General features: G+C 55.1%; 1 protein-coding gene across 4 annotated transcripts in view; it reads left to right on the top strand.

The window, feature by feature from the left end:
* SEZ6 (seizure related 6 homolog) overlaps positions 1-20,896 on the top strand; it is a 44,653-nt gene extending 23,757 nt beyond the window's left edge. The window contains exons 4-17 of one of the 4 annotated variants that reach the window (XM_059379358.1): positions 7,694-7,889; positions 11,934-12,119; positions 14,909-15,077; positions 15,211-15,377; positions 15,962-16,156; positions 16,417-16,555; positions 16,668-16,864; positions 17,468-17,662; positions 18,065-18,256; positions 18,358-18,555; positions 19,068-19,106; positions 19,360-19,477; positions 19,562-19,664; positions 19,844-20,896. In XM_059379358.1, the coding sequence (XP_059235341.1) occupies positions 7,694-7,889; positions 11,934-12,119; positions 14,909-15,077; positions 15,211-15,377; positions 15,962-16,156; positions 16,417-16,555; positions 16,668-16,864; positions 17,468-17,662; positions 18,065-18,256; positions 18,358-18,555; positions 19,068-19,106; positions 19,360-19,477; positions 19,562-19,664; positions 19,844-19,873 (2,124 nt within the window). In that variant the 3' untranslated portion in view covers positions 19,874-20,896. Of the gene's footprint in view, positions 1-7,693; positions 7,890-11,933; positions 12,120-14,908; positions 15,078-15,210; positions 15,378-15,961; positions 16,157-16,416; positions 16,556-16,667; positions 16,865-17,467; positions 17,663-18,064; positions 18,257-18,357; positions 18,556-19,067; positions 19,107-19,359; positions 19,478-19,561; positions 19,665-19,827 lie in introns of all 4 variants that reach the window. The other 3 variants (XM_059379357.1, XM_059379361.1, XM_059379359.1) reach the window with 3 other exon arrangements.
* The last annotated feature ends 109 nt before the right edge of the window (positions 20,897-21,005 follow it).

Here is a 21,005-nt window from a genome sequence, read left to right as displayed (position 1 = left end):
CAGCTAGCTGGATGGGCCAAGGTTGCTTTCCCCACAAGCCCCAATGATACATGCTGGTCCCTCTGCCCAGAAGTGTATTCCTCTTATCCCTTTCTGGGACTCACTCTCGGTGTCACTTTCTCAGGGACTTATCTCCTGATGCCCCATCCTATGAGTCTGTTAATAGCTGGCCACATCCCCAGCCAGACTGTGGGCTCCTTGAGGAGTACCCTGAGTGGGGGCCCAGAATGGGGTCTCCGTGGACTGGCTGAATGAATGCACAGATGGTTGGAGGAAGGAAGGAAAGAGGTAACAGTGGCCTGAGTATGGAAAGAGAATGGAGGTAGAGGCGGGCATTTGGCCCAGCTGAGAGTATCAGGCAAGTGACTGAGAACAGAGGGAAGAGGGCAGAGGAGGAGTCTGGGAAACAGGGCAGTGCTGGCCGCTCCTAGCTCTCAGCCTGCTCCCTACCCGTCCCTATGCTCCCCACCCATCCCTAAACCCCTGGATCTGAGCCTGGAGCCAGCTACGCCTGTCCTGGGGATGTCAAGGGCAGGTCTCTGAGTCAGGACCAGAGGAAGGGGAACCCTCTCCCCCCACCAGTGGGCCCCTCCCCTTCTCTCTGTGACTGTTTGCTCCTGCTCTGCCAAGCTCTGGGCCCCTCGCTCTGGGCTGACAGGGAGGGTAATTAGGAGCCTCCGCCACCCCCCCCCAAGCCATTAGCACTCAGTGCCGCTTAATTAAGGTAATTAATGTAAAATCATCACCTAATGAGAGGTGGCACCGGCTGTGGCTCACCGGGTAGAAGGCACCAGCTGCAGGTGTGGGGAAGGGGGTGGGAAGGGGCAGATGCCAGGCTGAGGGCCCTCCTGCCAGCCTGAGCTGGCATCACCTGCCCCCCAAGGCTGCCATTCCCACTGAAGCCCCCTGAGCCAGGCTGGGCCCGGTCTAGGTCCTCTCCACAAAGGGGCAAGATGCTGGCTCTGTGGGCTCCAGCCCTGGCCCCGGGCATGAGCCCCACCCTGCTTGCCCCCCACCATAAGCCCTATGTCTGTTGTCGTCTGGGGCTGCCACATTTTTTTTTTTCCCATCAGAATGCAAAAGCTGTTACCAGGCAACCCTGAGATGAAGACCTGTCACAGCCCAGGATGGCGGTCTGCAAATGTGGCAGCCAGACGCTGGCACCGCCCTCCAACCCACCACCGTGGGGCAGAGTCCTTGAGGGATCCAGTTGGCCCTGATGGCCAGAATTAAGAGTCTGAGACCATGGCAGGAAGGTCCGGGGGGTGGGGAGGGGGAGAAGGGACAGCATCAGCCAGTGCTGAAGCAAAGGTTACGGTTCATCTCCTTCGGGGGCCAGATCTGGAACCTCTGCTCCTCCTGGGCCTCCCAGCCACACCACCCAGATCTCCTGGGGACCAGAAGAATTAATTACTGATCCTGCAGACCGGTACCAATGGAGAGTTGGGGAAACTGAGGCCAGCAAGGAAAGGCAATCCCTAAGGTCACTCAGTGAGCCATTAACTCACATTTTTTTGTTTGATGAATGACTTTGCTCTACAAACATAAGTGGAGAAATTATCACGTGGCAGGCTGTGTGAGGGGGCGCTGGACACAGTTCCTGGGGGAGATGGAAATCGGAAGCACTGACCGGAGAAGGCTCGGCACCATTGGGATGGAGTGGGAAGCAGGAGCATGGCAGGAATGCAGGGATACGGCACACTTTTCAGCCTGGAGGGTCAGAGAAGGCCTTCCGGAGGCCGTGATAGCCGCTCTGGGACCTGACAGAGGAGAGGTCAGCTGACACACCAGGATCAGGAAGCCATGGCTAAGGTGGTCTGGCTGTTGATGGTTCCCAGGACTGCATGGGACAGGTGACTTTCATTGCATGCGAGCAAGAGGTGAACTTAGGTGCTTCCAGATCGCCCTCCTGCCAGAGGCTAGGCCTGAAAACAGTGCTGGTCTCCCTGGGCAGTGGGGAATGGAATGGGTGAGGTGGCTGGAAGACTGAGAAGGTGCCCGTGGCCTCTTCAGACTTGGGGAAAGACTTGTGGCTTCCCTCCAATGTGGGTGAGCCCTGGCCTGCCTCTCCTCGAGTTCACAGGTACGGTTCAGGGCAGGTGGAAGGGATGGAATCCAGGCAGGGGTGGGTGGGAGAAACCATGGGAGGAGAGAAGCATGTGAAGGACCCACAGCTCACATCCCTGACACCATGCTGGGCCCCTGCCATGTGACCATAGCTCTGGATAAAGTCTGGGGCCTCTTTTCATGAGGAACAGGCTCAGGGCTTCCAGAACTCCAAACTCCCATGCTCTCCATGTCTTGGACTCCAGCCCCTCATAACCTGCTTTATCCCCTGCCCCCACCTCCCTTCAGGCCGCTGCACTGATCTGTGCACTGTGGCCGGGGGTCTGAGCTGCCCAGAGGGAGGAGGCCACCTCAGGTCCTCCGTAAACAGAGGAGGTTTACCTCTTTCAGCTGGGGTCAGGCACTGCGCTAGGCTCTCTTGAGAAGTCCCTTCAGGATGGCTGGACACCAGACCCTGGGCCCGTGTGGATGCCATCCCTTCTCCAGGCAGCCGGTCTCCCCTGAGGGCTCCAGGCCTTTCAAATGGGCCTGGCATGTGCATCTCATTGCACTTGGCATTTCAAGAGCCTTCTCACTGCCAGTCTCCATCTTGGCTTGACTGCTCTCTGTACCATCTGGAGCCTGGGCACAGCTGCCCATTATCCCCACCCTTGTGCCCCAGGTGGCCCCATTGGAACATAGCTCTTCCACGCCAGGCCAGCTGCCACTTTGATAGCCAGAACTCCAGGACCAGGCCTGATAGGGACACCAATAGGGTGGTGGGTCCATGGGGTGAGATTTCTGGGCAACCTCCTCTTTTCCAGCTTCTGGAAGGCTCGTCTGAGAGGAATTAGGGAGGTGCAGGCAGGTTTGGCCCCATGCATTTAGACCCCTCTCCCCATCCCTAAAGCAGACTCTGTCCCATAAGGGTTTGTGGACAGGCACAGAGGCTGTCATGTGGGACTGGGGTTCCAGCCTCGGCAGCCCATCCCTTGGTGACCAGCAAAGCCCCCAGCCTTCCCTGGAACTGTTTGCTTCTCTGTAAAAGAAGATGAATCAGATGATGCTGAAAGGTGCTCCCAGCCAGTCCATCTGAGCATGTTCCCTCTCCTGGGTTCAGGAAGCCCCCTTCTAGGCCAACCGGGCCGTGGTCTTTCAAGCTCTTGACCCTGCTTCCTTTTCCTAGCAGCTGTAGAACCTGGTCCAGAGAGAGGGTGGCTCCCATGGACAGTATCCCGGAGGCAGAGCCCTAGAAGAGCTGGGGCTGTGGTGGGTTGACGGCCAGCTACCATCACATCAAAAGCATTAGTCTCACCAAGGTAGAGCCCAGATCCCCCCCAAAAAGGGGAAGAGGACCCCTCGGCAGTGCTCAGCCCCTTACAGGTGGGATCTCACTTAATCCTTACAACCTTATCAAGTAGGTACAACCATCCCGTTCCACACATGAAAACTGGGGTTCAGGAAGGTCATGTAACTTCCCCCAAGGACCTTTCAGCTAGTCAGTGATAGAGCTGGAAGCTATTTCAGGACTCAAGAGCCCCTGTTCTTCCCCTGGCCTAGGAGATTGGCCCAGGCATGGTTAAGCCGAACAGGGGGTGCATGGGGGTGCATCCCTTTCCTCAGCTCCTCCCTGCCTGTGCCTGTAAGACGCCCACCTGGAATTCTTCCAGTCTGGGGAAGGGCCTAGGAGGCTATGCATGAAGACAAAGCCCTAGGCCAGGAATCGGGGGTCCCAGTCCAGAATCCTGGCTTTGCTTTGGGTGTATGGTATGACACAAAGAGGAACTCTGCACTTTTCTGATTGCGAGGTGCCCTTGTCTATAGAGCAGAAGTAAATAAAATCTGCTCGGATTCCCTCCTTGAGATTTTGTGATACAGGAAAGGATAAAGGGTGTGAAAGCTTTGAAACGACAAAGGGTCTCCTGGGAAAAGTTGTGCCTCTCCTGCTGTGGGGAGTGGGGGAGCACGTGGGTGTGGGGGAGCACGTAGAGTTGGGGGAGCACATGGATTTTGTGGAGCATGCACATGTGAGGAGGGGCTTGTATGTGGGGGAGCACATGGGAACGAGGGCACACGTGTGCCCTGCCATGTGTTTGAGGGAGCTGCATGTGTGCAACCGGGCTTGTGTCAGAGTACACACGTGGGTGCTGGTGACCAGAAGAACGTAGGGGAGCAGGGCCTGTGGCCATCTTCTGGGGGAGGGGCTCACACACCAGAGTCACCCTTGAGCTTGTCCTTGGCCTGTGCAGGGTTTTTACTGGGGGGAATTGTGGCACTGTCCCACCTATGAGTCACACCATTAGGGCATGTTCTGGAAACCTGACTGGTGGCTTCAATGGGGACAGACAAGCCAGTCAAGCCTGATGATCTGGGGGGGCCAGCAGAGGGCAACCTAAATCCTCCCTGCCTCCTGGGAGTTTAGGAAGGAGTGGTGTCCCCTCCCCCCACCCCACGTCCTTCCTTGTACTGACTTCAGGGGCAGCAGGAAGCCAGGCAGTGCAAGACAGCCCTAGGTCCTGTCAGAATTGTCCTCACCTCCCTCTGCTCCTTCCCCCTACCCAGCCCCCAGCTCCCTCCTCCTCACCCCTTGTCACAGGCTAGGGGGTGTGAGAAGAAGGCCCTTGTGAGCAGAGCTGACATTTCAATCTGTCTCCCAAGCTCTTCCGATGCCTGCAAATTGCATCAAGACTCCATCACCCTCCTTGTCCAACACTCAGCCCTGTCTGGCCCCTGTCAGGCTTGGCCCTCGAAAAAGTGACAAATTACATTGCAGCCACTGCGGCAGGCCTGGAAGTGGGTGCTCGGAACCGAGGGGAGCAGAGCCACTCAGACAGCCTCTAGCTGAGAACAGGAGGCCTTCAGGAAGTGAGCCCCGGGGTAGTCCAAGTCCATTCCATCCCATGGTCTTGAGGTAGCCCTCACCATGGCTGGGCTGGAAGCCAGGCTGGCTGGAGGGGGCCATAAGCCTCAGCTCCCAGTTTTCCCAGCCTTACAGGGTTCTGGGTGATGGGGGGAGGGGTGTTGTGTGGAAGGATAGCTAGGATAGCTGATAGAAACATATATCTTAACATCTTGGAAAAAGCTCAGTCTGGCCCAAACGCCAGCGCTAAAGCTGATGGGCCTGGGGCCTGGGAACAAGCATCTGGACATCTGGATGTCTGTCTGCAGGTGACTGTGGCAGGAGTTTGGGAGGGAAGGGGTTGCCTCCAACAAGGCAAGATTCTTCTACTCAACACCTTGGCGACCTTTTGCAAGTTCCTTAGCCTCTCTGAGCCTCTGTTGACTTGTGGGGATTTCACCACGAGCCTTATAGAAGTGTGGGGGCAAGGAAATCATGCCTGTGAACAGAACAAGGCTTGGCACCTGACAGGTGCTCCATGAATACTAATTGTTTTTGCCATGTTTTCACTACTGGTGGGGAGTGGCAGGGTCGAGAGCTGGAAGCTCTAGGTCAAAGGATGTTTACAGCAATGAGACACAAGGCTAAACTCATCTCTGCTTCTCTGCTTTTGTTTCTTTAGTGATTTCCCTGCAGGGATGTCCTCCCTCCCTTCCCCTCCTCCCCCCAGGTCCAGCCCCCCAAGGCCCTCTGAGATCCACCTGCTCTACACTCTCCTCGAGCCTGCAACCCCTCCCCCCCACCAGAGGATCCCTGCCGCATGCATTCAGTGCCACTTAAGGCAGAATTATATGCTGCCTAGCATCTCTCAATAATTACAGATTCCACGTGTGTGAGTCTTGTTTGCCCAACTCTAGAATCATAGAATCTCCAAGTTTGAAGGGACCTCATCCAGCCTCTGCCGGGCGGCAGGAATTCCCCGAGGAATGTCCCCGGCAGATGGTCAGGCAGCCTCCCCCAGAATGTCCCCTGGAAGGGAAGCTCCTTGTAGAGAGCCAACACTGCTGCCCTGCCATGAGCTGTCTTTGGGGCCCCAAAGACCCACAGGGTCTTTTCTCCCGGGCAGGCAGAGAAGTCCCCAGGGCACCTCAGTTGTCTGCATTGTCAGCACCTAGAGTCTCAGGGGTCCAGAGCTCGGCTCTCTCCTCCGATCTGCCTGAGCTCAGCATCCATCCTTGCACTCCTCAGCCCACAGGAATCGGGCGAAGAATGTACTTCCAGGGGGTCCACACATTCACTGTCTCCATCTTGATTGCAACTGCGTCTTTTTTGCAACTCACCACTGAAGAGGGTGTTGTGACCCCAGATCTTGCCCTGGGCTTTATTTTTATTTTTATTTTTATTTTTATTTTTTTGCCCTGGGCTTTAATGGAGAAATGCAGAGAGGACAAGTAGGGAGGGCTTGAGGCAAAAGAATTGATTGGCCAGGCTTGGTAGGCAGAGGGTGAGGGTCCTGAGATGGGAAAGAATGACCAGCTTCACCTGGAGGGCAGGAGGAGAGGGTATTCCTTGCATACGCAAATACCCAGGGGAGTGGAGGGGAGGGAAGGCTGCAGTGTGTGCAAGAGAGGCTGGCTGAGCAATCAGGTCAGCTGAAGCCAAGCTGGGCAGGGCCTTGAGGGCCAGGTAGTGGGGGCTTTGTGGAGCGCCACCAAAAGATTTCATCAAGGAAGCACTCTGTTCCGATGGCTGGCCACAGGTTGGGGCTATTCACGGGCTGCAGTTCCGAAAGTACTGATGAGGAGGGAGGAGTGGTGAAGCCCTGGAGGCAGGGAGGCCGGCTGGGAGACTGCTGGGGCTCCAAGTGAACCAAAGTAGCCAGGAGCTGGGAGTGGCAGGAGGGATGAAGAATAATAAAAAGATCTGGGTCCAATAGATCGGAGGGAATGACTGATTGGCTGTGGGGAATAAGGGAGGAGGCAAGATGTCAGTTTCAAACTTGGGCATGGGATGGATGGAGAGGGAAGCTGCTGGTGGAGGGGAACAGGGCGGCGGGTGGAGGGGAGAAGGAAGAGGGTAGCTCAGTGTGAGGCAGGCTGGGGGTGGGGTGCCTGGGAGACATCCAACAGGGGGCATCCAGGGAAAGTGAGTACATGGGTCTGATGCTTAAAAGACCTCACAAAGGGGCACCTGGGTGGCTCAGTGGGTTAAAGCCTCTGCCTTCGGCTCAGGTCATGATCCCAGGATCCTGGGATGGAGCCCAGCGGTGGCATCGGGCTCCCTGCTCAGCAGGGAGCCTTCTTCCACCCCCACCCTGGCCTACCTCTCTGCCTACTTGTGATCTCTCTCTCTCTGTCAAATAAATAAAATCTTTAAAAAAAAAAAAAAAAAAGACCTCAAAGGGCTGGTCAGGCCCTTGGACACCCTCTAGTTCAACACACCTACTCCGTCCCCACTTTGCAGATGGGAAAACTGAGCCCTGAGAAGTGAAGGGACGGGAAGCAGCTGGTGTTCTAGTGTCACTGAAAAGTTTTGGAGACAGAAAGACAAGCCTACAAATTCCAGTTCTGCTAATCATCCCTGTGTGACCTTGGATATGAACTTCAGATCCCCTCTCCCAGGGTTATCGGGAAGGTGAAATGAGCCCCTCCTGCGCTCAAGTGCCCAGCTCAGGGCCTGGGGGCTCCAGTGGCCAAGTGGCGCTGAGGATTGGCTGTGTCTGGGGCCCCTAGGAGTCTGTGGGCAGCAGGGCTCTGTCAGCAGGAAGAAGGCTGACTGCTCCGCTTTGCACTGTTTATCCCATGACAGGTCCAGAACATCAGCCTCCGAGAGGGGGAGACGGTGACTGTGGAGGGCCTGGGGGGGCCTGACCCACTGCCCCTGGCCAACCAGTCTTTCCTACTGAGGGGGCAAGTCATCCGTAGCCCCACCCACCAAGCAGCACTGAGGTTCCAGAGCCTCCCACCACCTGCTGGGCCTGGCACCTTCCATTTCCACTACCAAGGTAGGCCTGGGCAGCTGGGGGAAGAACCAGCCCAGACTGGGTGTCCTCCTGGGGATCTCTGGTGCCATTATAGGTATGGGTGTGGGGAGTCAGCGGGACAGGCGCAGGTGCCCTGTGACGCTCTGTACAACTAAAGGTGATTATTGCACACCTGACACTTCCAGAACCTTCCCTCTGCCACCTACTACCTTGTAGAAATCTGGTTGTGAAGGGGGCCTGACACAGAACCCTGTAGTCCCAGGGGGCCCATTTCCACTTACTCATTCACTCACTTATTCATTCGGTAAACTCTTCCTAGCTATCCGCTCTTTGCTCTTCGCCAGGCTGTGCTGGACAATGACAATGTCAAGGATCTTTGAGGGCCTTGAGGCATTCCTTGACCTCAAGGAGTTCAGAATCTCTAGAGGAGGTAGACACTGAAATAGGCAATAACAATAGAAGGCCTACCTCCCAAATGCAAGGGGGTCAAGGTCAAAGGGGCTTGATGTGACCTTCTGGAGGTTCTTAGCAACCAACGTGGCTTTCCTGAACCACCTCATCCACTCTAGACCTGGCTCATGCCCCAGTCAGCTCAGAAAACCTCTGGAAAGAGGGGAGTGGCCAGATAAAATGGGAAAAATCACAGACTCAAGAGATGGGCAGATCTGTGTCTAAATCCTCTTCCCATTGGCTGTCGACCTTGGACAGGTCATTTGACCTCTCTAACCCTTCCTTTCCTCTGCTGTACATGTGACCAACATGCCTATTCCATAAAGTCACAAGGAGTATTAAACAAAAGGGTTCATGGCAAATGCTTAGCACTTAGCCCGTTCCATGAACTTAGCGTGTTCCATGAAGGAACCAGAAACAAGGGTTAAAGAACTGGCAGGATGGGAAGGGGAGGAAAAGGGGCTTGCCTCTGCCCCTTTCCCATCAGCATCTCTCCTGATACCCCTTCCCCCAGGCAAAGTCTTCTTGACAGGGTAACTCACCAGTTCAGACTGGGGAGTGCTAATGGGGAAATAATTGGTGTGAGCGATTATGGCATTGCCCTGGTTGTCAGGGACCGATTCTGCAGCCCTGCTGGGTCCACAGCCCCGAGGGGGAGGAGGACGGGGCGCTGGAGAGGGAAATGCTTAGAACCCATCTAAGATGCACTCACCCCTCGCTAGCCTCTCCGCCCAAACTGGGAGAGCAGTCTGGTGCTGGCATCAGGAATGGCCAGCAGGGCTTGGCAGAGGCAGGGGGCCAGCTGAGACAAGGGTGAGCATCTAGGCGGCCCGGCCAGCCTCCCTAATGGCTCATCAATCCTCCCCAGCAGCGGGCATAATTTCACGGCATGGTAACCTCTCTTGCCGCAAATTCCTTTGCACAAAACCCCGGACATTCTCTCTGTTGGGCCAGACAAAGGTGGCTGAAAGACAGTGAGCTGGAGGCCCGGCAAAGGGTACAGACCCCAAGGAGGGGCTGGGAGAGCTGGCCCAGTCCTGCCTTCTGCTCAGCTCCCAGAAGCCCTCCCTCCTCGGCCCAGTTTTTGTCAATGATCAGCTCTTTCCTTAATGAGTGTAATTCCCCTAATTATAGGCTGTAATTAGCCCTGATCCCAGAGATGGGAACAGGAGGAGCATGTGCTCACACGCGTGTCTCCCTGGGCTGGAGAAAGAGGGTGCCAGAAGAGGGGGCGAGGGGACTAGTACCCACAGCACTGCCGGAGCTATCCAAGATAATGTTGGAGATAACAAGGAAGGGCCCCCACAAGGGCTTCATCTGTAGAATCAGGCTCCGACTCCCCTCCCACAGCCCCAGGCAGGGTGAGGAAGCAGAGGGCCCTGCCAGGCATCCCCTCCTCCCTCCTGAGCATTCCTGGCACTGGACTTGGCCCCAGAAACAGACGCCGGGAGAAAATAGCTCAACAGATTGCCGTCATCCAGGCTCCCTGGGAACGGTAGTCATGGCAACAGGAGGAAGCTCCTCCTGGGAAGTGGCCACTATGGAGTCTGGGGGCTTCCTCATCTGCCCCCAGCCTCCTGCTCTCACCTCTTCCCAGCCCAGTTTCCTAATTTGTGAAATGGGAGACCGCTCTTTCCAGGGTTGCGATAAGGACCCACAGGGAAGATATAAGGACATCTGACTCATGACCGGGAGCTGTCTGGGTATCACCCCCCACTCCCTGCACTCTGGTTGGGAGTGCCCCACACTCTTCTCTGCATCCCATTCTGGCCAGGGGTCTCTCCTCAGGTCATTGTGAGGGGTTACCCTCACCAACTACCCAGGGCAATCTTGTCTATCACTCATGGGTTCCTCAGAATCCTGAGCCCTGGTTTTTACTTCACCAGGGGAAGCAGGTGGGAGACGGGAGATGGAAAGCTCTAGAGCCAGGAGCTTCAAATGCCTTCTCCACCACTTACTGGCTATGTGATCAGGGCAATTCCCCCAGTCTCTCTGAACCTCAGTTTTCCTTATTGGGAAATGTGTTAATAATCCATACTTTGCCTTCCTTCCTCCCAAGCATACTGTAGAAGTGTGAAGGCATTTTAGAAGCTGGAAGGTGCCTGCAGATGTGAGGTGCTTTTGTTAATTGAGATTCCGAACAATAACAGCGGGCTGGGACATTTGGTATTTGTTCTGTGCCAGGAATTATGCATATGTCCTCTCAGTTAACCTCTCATGTAACAAGTCTGGATGCAGTACTGGAAGGGGAGGGGGTGCTAAACAGGGAAATGGAGGCACAGAGAAGTTAGGTAACTTGCCCAAGGTGGCACAGCAAGTAAGGGAGCTTGTATTCTTTAAACCCAGGCAGTCAGACCCCAGAACCCACTCCCTAAACGTTACCCTTTCATCCCTGTCAATCACAAAGAACCACTCATTGGCTATGAGAGAGGGAAGAATAAGAATCATCCTTTCCCTTTTCCTAAGCCCAGTGACTATAGAGCCAGGATGGGTAAAAATCATGGAACTCATTTCTGGATCCTGTTCTGCCCAGAGGCTTCCCCTTTGTCTATTTACACAAACCACACGGAGGCTAGCCGAGGACCTCTAGAACTGCCTGGACCTCTTTCCATCCACCTAGTGCCATCAGTAAGGGCGGGCCCCTCCACCCCAAGATCCTCAGTCTAGACAATCCCTATCCCTCTTACTACCCCCACGGGTTTTCAGACTCTGTAGCCCACGCCTTCACTCGGCCTCTCTCCTTGACCTCCTCCAGCCTTCTTTCCCCCTGTGGGACACAAGCCCTAACCCTCATTTTTAGCTATCTCCCTGGCTTGGCACCGGTCTGGGACTTGCCAGGTTGTCTTGTAGGATTTGCTGCCACCATTCGGTCATACTTGGTATCACAATTCCAAAAGTTACCAAGCTTTCCCAGGCAACTTGTCTTTCCCCCAACTTTCAAGGCAGGCGTGCCCTGCCTCCCCACCCTTGCCCCATCCTGTTTTTAAAAGGAGTCCACAGTCCTTGCCAGTGAACACTGGGAAAGCTTTTACTGTCTGACTTCCGTCGTTCTAGCTGTAATTCATATCCGTCCCCTACAGGAAAAATAGCATCAATACTTTACATGAGGATAGACTTACTGTTTCAAGTGCTTTCCCATCTAGAAGTCATTCAATAAACCTTTCTTAAAGATGTGCTCTCAGCTGGATTCCAGGGACGCCAAAGCTGAATAAAATCCTATCCCCTTTATTCTCTTAATAACCCTGTAGGTAGCCTGGCATTTTGAACCTCATTTAACAAGTGGGAAACTGGGACACAGAAAGGCTGAAAAACTGGCCAAAAGCGTCAGGAAGCTTGGACCAGGACTCAAGCCTCTTAACTTCCAGCTCTGCGCTTGCTCCACTCACCAGCCCAGGATGCTGGAAATATCTCTGGCCCCTTCTGGGGTGGGGACCAGAGTCTTTCCTGGAATTCCCGATGCTTCTTCCGGTCCCGAGTGACACCTCCAGGCAGGCTGTGGCAGACCTCTTTTGTCCTGACTATGACTCAGCCCCTTAGTGCACACGCGCGCACAAACACACACACACACACACACACACACACACACACACAATGTCACCCAATTTCTCTCTGCAGCCTACCTCCTGAGCTGCCACTTTCCCCGGCGTCCTGCTTATGGAGCCGTGACCGTCACCAGCCTCCACCCAGGAGGTAGCGCCCGCTTCCGCTGTGCCACTGGCTACCAGCTGAAGGGTGCCAGGCTTCTCACCTGTCTCAATGCCACCCAGCCCTTCTGGGATTTCCAGGAGCCTGTCTGCATTGGTAAGTGGCTCCAGGGGACTCAGGGCTAAACAGAGGAGTAAGGGGAGGTGGTGCTTATCCCTGCTCTACATTGCTGTCTGGAATCTTCATTTACTCTCTGAAAGGAAGCCAGAAAATGGTCACATACCTCTGTAGCATTTATCCAAACCCTATATTGAGCACTTCCTATATCCAGGCACTACGGGTATACAGAACTGAATTAAATGGAAACCATGCCCTCAAAGGGTCCACAATTCTGGGAAATGGAAGAAGAAGGAAGCACATGGATCACCAATTTCCAAAGCAGGCAGTAAAAAACACCAATGAAGAATCATAAAAAAACACCAATGATGTGGGCAGGGAGGAAGCAATGGTTCTTGGATGGGTATTTGGGAGGCATCTTGGGGGAATTGACGTTGAAAGCTTGACTTTTTTTTTAAGATTTATTTATTTGACAGAGAGAGAGAGAGAGCAAGAGCAAGCACAGGCAGGGGGAGCGGCAGGCAGAGGGAGTGGGAGAAGCAGGCTTCCCACTGAGCAAGGAGGCCTGATATGGGGCTCAGTCTCAGGACCCTGGGATCACCACCTGACCCGAAGGCAGACACTTAACCGACTAAACCCCCCAGGTACCCCTGAAGGTTTGACCATTAAAATATGGACACATATTATGCAAATTACACATATTAATTGTGTGAATAGACAAGAGTACAGGCACTTAGCACAGAGGCAACAAGGTGAGGCAGTGTTTGGGGCTCAGAAATCAGACAGGGAGGAGCTCAGAACAATTCCGCAGGAGAGCCAGCTAGGTGGTATCCAGAGGCCAGGAGGCCAGGCAGGCAAGAGGCTCTAAACTTGACAGTGACTTTGGGAATAGAGAGGAGGGAAGAGGTCCCAGAGACACTGTCGAGCAAAGCAGGACAAGTGAAAGGAGACTTTCTCCCAGGTTCTGGACCTGGACAATGAATAATTCTGAGGTTGTTGCCAAGGGAGAGGGGCTTCTTGGCAGAAGGAAGATGGAGCATTTAATCAGCAGTGTAAAAGGCAGAGGAGTAAGGGGGGTGGTGCTTGGACATCTTTTCTCTTCTCTTTCTTTTTTAATAGCTCAGGTTCTTAAACCTTATGTCATTTTATTTTTCAAAAAGATTTTATTTATTTGACAGACAGAGATCACAAGTAGGAGGCAGAGAGGCAGGCAGAGAGAGAGGGGGAAGCAGGTTCCCTGCCGAGCAGAGAACCCCATCTGGGGCTTGATCCCAGGACCCTGGGATCATGACCAGAGCTGAAGGCAGAGGCTTTAACCCACTGAGCCACCCAGGCGCCTCCTTTATGTCATTTTATAAACTCTTCCTGGGTGCCGGGAACAAGCAGAGGTGAAGAAGCCAGATGTGGTCTCTGCTCTCTGGCAACTCTCTGGCCAGTGGGGAAACCAGCATGCAGCAGATTCTGTGCAAACCGTACTGGGATGGGGTGAATTCAGGGCATGGTCGGGATCCAAGGGAGGGAGAGCTGCTCCAAAATGAAGAAGAAGGCAAAGAGAGCTTCCCAGGGAGAAAGCATGGAAGGACAAGAATGTTAGCTCAGGGAAGTGGAGTGGATTCTTGGGACGGAACATGCAAAGGTGTGGAAAGCACAAAGCATGCTACAGTGAGGACATGACAAGGTGCGCCTGAAGAGCGCATGCGGGATGGGGCTGAAGCCGAGTCAGAAGGCCAGCTTCGTAAAGGGCTTAAAGGCCACCTTGAGCTTGGATGACCTGGGGGAACCACAGACAAATTCAAGTGAAGGTGGGCATGATCACATTCGCGGGGCAGTTCTGTTCTGAGCCCAGGCAGAAAGATGGGTCTTGCCCTCTCTGCAGGGAAGTGGAAAAGAAACTCACCACAAGCCCCTCCCCAAGAACTTTATTAAGTTAAAATATTCTGCCATCTTAAATATCTAGAGACAAGGGTGCTGTGTCTTGGCCAGGACAGCCTGGTCTCAGAGCAGGCAGGGTCCAGAGCTGAGTGCCCAGGAGAGGAAAGTGCTTCCTGGACTCCTCTTGCCTTTGAAACCCCTTCTCTGGCCCCACTCAATTACTTGTGGCCACATAACCCAGAAGTCTTCGGTGATGGGGCTGGGTGGGCTACTCAGCTTCCCCTTGAAAAAGGACAGTCCCAGGCCAGAGGGGTCAGCCCAGAAACAATGGTGATAGTGAGGCTATCTCTGAAAGTAGATAAGGCCAGGTTCTGGCCAGCAGTGTCCGCTGAGGGCGCAACATCTGGAGGTAGATGGTAGGGATACCAGATGTTTGTCAGGCCAGAGCGGGTCCTGCCCTCTTCTTTACCCCCATTCACTCATTTTATTCAACAGACACTGAATACCAACTCTTCCTGGCCTGAAAAGACCTCGCCCCTGCCCGAGGGGGTCCTAATGAAGGGACATATCCAAGCAATAACTAGTTGCAGGAAAGTGGCATGAGATAGAAGAGGCAGATATATCCAAGAAGGTTGGAGCCCCGGTGTGAAGGCCTTTAAAGGGCTTCCTGGAGGGAGAGAGGGAAGGTGTCCCAGGGGAGTCAGCGGAGAGGGAAAGTGACTTCCCCAGGGCCACATGGCTAGATCTACCACTGTCCATGGAGCTGCACATGAATAATCCCAGAGGTGTGGAAGGTTAGGATTCTAGAAACCAGGCTGTCTCGGGCTGAAGGGTCATGGAGGCCAAGGATGGACCTCCAGAACCACAAAGGTGCAGAGGGCACAAGAGCCGGGGTGGGCTGGCAGGTCTGGTAGGCCATCCAGAATCCAGCCCACAGTCCTGGCCCTGTCTCACAGCCGCCTGCGGTGGAGTGACCCGCAATGCCACCACTGGCCGTATTGTCTCCCCGGGCTTCCCGGGCAACTACAGCAACAATCTCACCTGCCACTGGCTGCTTGAGGCCCCAGAAGGCCAGAGGCTGCACTTACACTTTGAGAAGGTTTCCCTGGCAGAGGATGACGACAGGTGAGGGGAGCTGTGGGGGGTTGGGAGCACCAGGCCGGTCAGCATTCCTGCTGTGGGGACAGAACAGAAGTCCGGGCCACACCCCAGCCGGGACAGTGGGACCAGCCGTGCCCCTCCTGCTCTCCTGACCCAGACTCATCATCCGCAATGGAGACAACGTGGAGGCCCCTCCAGTGTATGACTCCTACGAGGTAGAGTACCTGCCCATCGAGGGACTGCTCAGTTCCGGCCGGCACTTCTTCGTGGAGCTCAGCACTGACAGCAGCGGGGCAGCTGCCGGCATGGCCCTGCGCTATGAGGGTGAGCCTGCAGGGGGCCCGCAGGGCTGAAGGGCTGGAGCCTAGGCCTCTCCTAGGGCTCCTAGGTCCTCTCCTCTCACACCACGCCCCTGCCTCCATTCCATCATCATTCCTTCCAACTCAGCCCCTGCTCACCTAGCACTTAGGTGCCCCTCCCCGAGTCCTTAGGGATTCTCACCCCATTCTTGCAGGAGACCCTCACCTGGACCCAGGCCCTCTAGTCCGAGAGAATGAATCCTTTAGAGTTTGAAGAGCAAAAAAGGCCCTAACCTATAGAGAAGGACAATTGCTGCAAGAGATATTCTAGAATCGCTCCTGCATGCATGCATTAATTAATTTAAAAACCATTTATTGAGTGCCTCGTGTGTATGGAGCACAAAACTAGGTGCTAGGAATACAACGGTGATCAAGCCTGTCTCCTGCACATGATAGGGTATGGTGCTCTGGGCATCCTTTCTCTGCTGCAAGCCTAGGACTGTGGTCGGGAAGATAAAGACCTTGGGGCGGGAGACAGAAGGACACCTGCTCCCCCCACCCCCCATTTGGCCTGGCTGAGGCTAAGCTGTGCCGGTCCGTGGTTTGTAGCCTTCCAGCAGGGCCACTGCTATGAACCTTTTGTCAAATACGGCAACTTCAGCAGCAGCGCCCCCTCTTACCCTGTGGGCACCACCGTGGAGTTCAGCTGTGACCCTGGCTACACTCTGGAGCAGGGCTCTATCATCATCGAGTGCATTGACCCCCACGACCCGCAGTGGAACGAGACAGAGCCAGCCTGCCGAGGTCAGTAGGTACCTGTGGATGGGCCTGCCCTGGGGGCAGGAAGCAAGGTGGGGGACCAGAGCCAACGGCAGAGCCCGGGGCCATAGGGGCCCTGTGACTTGTGAGATTCAAGCTCACCCCCAACGCAAGGAGGAGGTGGGGGCTCCTGGCCATGGGTCAGCACTCTTGTGGGCAGGTGGCAGCCCGAGAACATAGCACAGGGGGCGGGGGGGTGGTGAATGCAGAAGGGACACACCTCTGGGGCCTCCCCTGCCTTCCAGCTGTGTGCAGTGGGGAGATCACAGACTCAGCTGGTGTGGTGCTCTCCCCCAACTGGCCGGAGCCTTATAGCCGCGGGCAAGACTGCATCTGGGGTGTGCACGTGGAGGAGGACAAGCGCGTCCTGCTGGACGTCCGAGTGTGAGTGCCCGCTGGGTGAGGCCGAGCCAGCTCCTGGGCTCTGGGGCCATCTGTGGCCCCAGCCCAACCTGGAGTCCCCAGGCCAACCCTCCCTGACAGTCCTCCTCCACAGGCTGCGCATAGGCCCTGGTGACGTGCTTACCTTCTATGATGGGGACGACCTGACGGCCCGGGTCCTGGGCCAGTACTCAGGGCCCCGTGGCCACTTCAAGCTCTTTACCTCCATGGCCGACGTCACCATACAGTTCCAGTCAGACCCCGGGGCCTCGGTGCTGGGCTACCAACAGGGCTTTGTCATCCACTTCTTTGGTGAGCTTGTTGTCCTTGGGGGAGTCAGGGGAGAGGGGAGGCCCGAATATGGATCCTAAACTGCAAGTTGGAGAGACCAGGGCAATGAGCCTTGGTTCTCTTATCCGACAAGGGAAAGCTGGGAAAAGCTCCAGGCATCCCAGCCCCTGAAGGAAGCTAGTCTAATTCTGCATCGTCCCTCGGGGCCCTGTGATAGGGAGCCTTCCACTGAAGAGATTTGGGTAGACAGCAGGAAGACCTTTGTCACAAATGTGACAAACTAAGGAAAGGGGTTTGTTTCTACCTTCTGACCATCTTGAACAGAAGTGACAATTTCCCCACCCTCCCCAGCCCCCATCTCGGGACCGGGGAACCGGCCAATGTGCTTTTTAAAGTAAAGCCAAAGCCAAAATGATAACCCACGAAGCTCAGAAACCGAATGATGTCGGGGACAGGCCAGGAGGGGCCCCTGGGCAGGAAGGAATGCGTTGCTATGCCTGTCCAGGCCAGGTGAGGCCCAGGCCGAACCGGCAGGAAGTGGGGTGCCCTCGCAGTTGGGAAAGTAATCACAGTTATTTCAGTGCTCGCTGAGGGCCTATATCTTGCTGCCTCTGTGTCCCCCAGAGGTGCCCCGCAATGACACATGTCCAGAGCTGCCAGAGATCCCCAATGGCTGGAAGAGCCCGTCTCAGCCTGAGCTGGTACATGGTACAGTCGTCACTTACCAGTGCTACCCTGGCTACCAGGTGGTAGGATCTAGTGTCCTTATGTGCCAGTGGGACCTAACCTGGAGCGAGGACCTGCCTTCCTGTCAGAGAGGTGAGTACCTGTTCCCAACGGTCCCCTCCTCAGTGCAAGACACTAGCCTCTCTCCTTGATCCTGAACCTGACTTCGGCTGTTACCAGCTAGTGCCCTTGAATTTCCTCCACCTCTTGTAGCCTCTGTTGCCTACCCTGTGATATGGGACAATACCTTTTCAAAGGGTTACCGCCAAGCCTTTCAAATATTTCCTTCCTGGTAGATAGCCAGTGTTTGTTGACTCTAGTGGGTAGGAAGGGGACAAAGGAGGGAGGCACCCCAGCCAAATGGCAGGGACAGAGAAATAGGCAGCAGCGCCATATGACAAGAAGATAATGGGCTGGCCTGGAGCAAAGCCAGGGTGGACTGGCCTTTGCTGAGTTCTACCTGGGCTACTTTCCCCCATGACCCTCTCCCTATAGTGACTTCCTGCCATGACCCTGGGGATGTGGAGCACAGCCGACGCCTCGTATCTAGCCCCAAATTTCCTGTGGGGGCCACCGTGCAGTATATCTGTGACCAGGGTTTTGTACTGACTGGTAGTCCCATCCTCACGTGCCACGACCGTCAGGCCAGCAGCCCCAAGTGGAGCGACAGGGCCCCCAAGTGTCTCCGTAAGTGTTGAATGGGGAAGAGGGGAATCATTTCGTAGGAAAGATGCCACCTCTGGGGGCTCGGGACCTGGCACCCTCACTGGGCTCTGCCTGCTTTGCAGTGGAACAGCTCAAGCCATGCCACGGCCTCAGCACCCCTGAGAATGGTGCCCACAGTCCTGAGAAGCGGCTTCACCCAGCAGGGGCTACTGTCCACTTCTCATGTGCCCCTGGCTACGTGCTGAAGGGCCAGGCCAGCATCAAGTGTGTGCCCGGGCACCCTTCCCATTGGAGTGACCCCCCACCCATCTGTAGGGCTGGTGAGTATTCTGCCACCCTCAGAACTCCTGTCTGCCCCGGGGCACCTGGGTGGCACAGTCGGTTGAGTGTCTGACTCTTGGTTTTCACATGGGTTGTGATCTTAGGGCTGTGGGATGATGCCCTGCGTCAGGCTCTGAGCTCAGTGTGAGGTCTGCTTACAATTCCCTCTCCCTTTCCCTCTGCTCCTCCTGCTCATGCTCTCTCTCTCAAATAAATTTTAAAAATCCTAAAAAAAAAAAAAAATAAAAAAGCCAAAACTCCTGCCCGTCCCACAGGGCTGTTCTAGCAGAGAATTTAGCAAAGATGCCAAGTGTTGAACGACCTGTCCACAGCCCCCTTCATGTTACCCTTAGTCCCTCCAGTCTCTGCAAGATCCTTCTGACCTGGTGACAAGACAATGCTAGTGTGGGCTCTCCTTGGACAAATCCTTGCCATGATCAGTCTACTCCCTACCTTAGTGGTTTGGCCCATTGGTCTTACCTTTGCCCTTGGCCCTCCCCTCTTGTTCCAGCCTCTCTGGATGGGTTCTACAGCGGCCGCAGCCTGGATGGTGAGCCCCCCCCTTGAGGGTCAGGGAAATAGTCTCTCTGCCCCTGGCTCTCACAGCTCCCAGGCCATGGGTTCCCCCAGAAGGGAGGGCAGAGAAAGAGAGAGGTCTGGGACCAGCAAAGCAAAATTTCCCTTCACTGCCCCCAGCTAGCTACAGGGAGCTGGTCCCTGGATTCTCCTGGCCAGAGGTGAGGACAGATATGGGCTCTGGGTCACAGGAACTTCTGCCCCAATCCCACCCACTGTGTTTTCAGTTGCCAAGGCACCTGCTCCCTCCAGCTCCCTGGATGCCGCCCACATTGCAGCTGCCATTTTCTTGCCCCTGGTGGTGATGGCACTCTTGGTGGGAGGTGTGTACCTCTACTTCTCTAGGTGAGTCTGGTTTCCCTTCCTGCCCTACATACCCAACTCACTTCTGCCCAGCATTTTTGACTCACAGGCATCTCCGTCCCACAGGCTCCAAGGGAAAAGCCCCCTGCGGCTGCCCCGGACGCGACCCCGTCCCTACGACCGCATTACTGTGGAGTCAGCATTTGACAATCCAACTTACGAGATTGGAGTAAGTACCCATGCCATTCTTTGCACCCTATCCAGGCCCTAATTCTATGCTCTCTTGGGTGGGTACCCCTGAGAGTCCCTCCAAGCCCTCTCACTCTTCCCCTTTTCCTTGGGAAGCGGATTATGGGCTAGCAAACCTTATACAAGTTTCCAACTCCCAGCAGTCTCTTTACTTTGCAGGAGACGAAAGAATATGAAGTCTCCATCTAGGTGGGGGCAGCTTTGGAGAGGCCAGCTCAGCCCAGCATCACAGCCCAGCAGCAGAGTTTCCAGCTTCCTGCTGTCCCTACACTTCCTGTACATACCATCTGGGAAGAGATTTCACCAGTCCCTCAAGAAGCTGTGCCCTTCCCCACCTGCAATGCCCACCAGGGCCTATTTTCTTGGTACCACTGCCCACACAGGGCCTTTGCTTGGGTTCAAGTCAAGCGGCATCTTCCTCTGGGCAGAGCAGAGCTGGAGTACACGCATCAAGAACCAGCATTCTCCTGACCCTTCTTCATGACCTGGACCTCTAGCCTGGAATTCACAAGCAGAGGAAGAGCACCTCTCTCCAGGTTGACCACCATCCAGCCTGGCATGTGGCACCCTGCAGCAGGGTGAACTCGATGGTGGTGGAAACTGCTCCAGGGTGCTCCTCATGGGGCCATCACCAGTGGCCAAATCTGCTGTCAACCGTGACCTCTGGGGAGTCCTGGCACGCTGACATCAGCCTCTCGGGGAGGTCTCTAGTCCTTCTCTAAGGCCCTAGGAATGGACAGTTCTGCTTCCTGGAGGCAATAATTCTAAGGGACCCTAAGGGGTTTAGGGACCCCATCCCAAGCTCAGGTTGGGCTTCCCTAGGCACTCATGCTCCACACCAAAGCAGGACACCCCACTGCTTCCCAGGCAGCCCTACATGCCAGTGAGAGGGAGACCTTCCCCTGATGTCGATCTGGCTTTACAAACATTTTCTTTCCCATTAGTCCCTCCCCCAACCCCAGCCACTCACAGTCTCCCTTCCTGGCCACTGGGTTTTAGGATAAGGGGAGCGGGCAGGCATATTCTGGAGAGGAGCTGAGGTCCAAGGGCCCAGGAATTTGGCATGGAACAGGGGGTTAGAGACCCAGAGAGAGACCCAGGAGTTGGCTACAGGCCACTTTGTACATGTAATGTATATTATATGGGGTCTGGGCTCCAGCCAGAGAACAATCTTCTATTTCTGTTGTTTCCTTATTAAAACAGTGTTTTGGAAAAAAAAAAAAAAAAGTAATGGCCAGGTAGATGGTGCTTTCTTGGAGGGAAGGGAGGTGGGAAATAAGTGCCATGGGAACTTCAGAAGGCATGATGGACCCACCAACTG

Source organism: Mustela nigripes, chromosome 16 (genome assembly GCF_022355385.1).
Source record: "Mustela nigripes isolate SB6536 chromosome 16, MUSNIG.SB6536, whole genome shotgun sequence".
Lineage (NCBI taxonomy): Eukaryota > Metazoa > Chordata > Mammalia > Carnivora > Mustelidae > Mustela > Mustela nigripes.
Note: the sequence above shows the minus strand (reverse complement) of the source record. Positions and strands in the feature narration are given on the sequence as shown.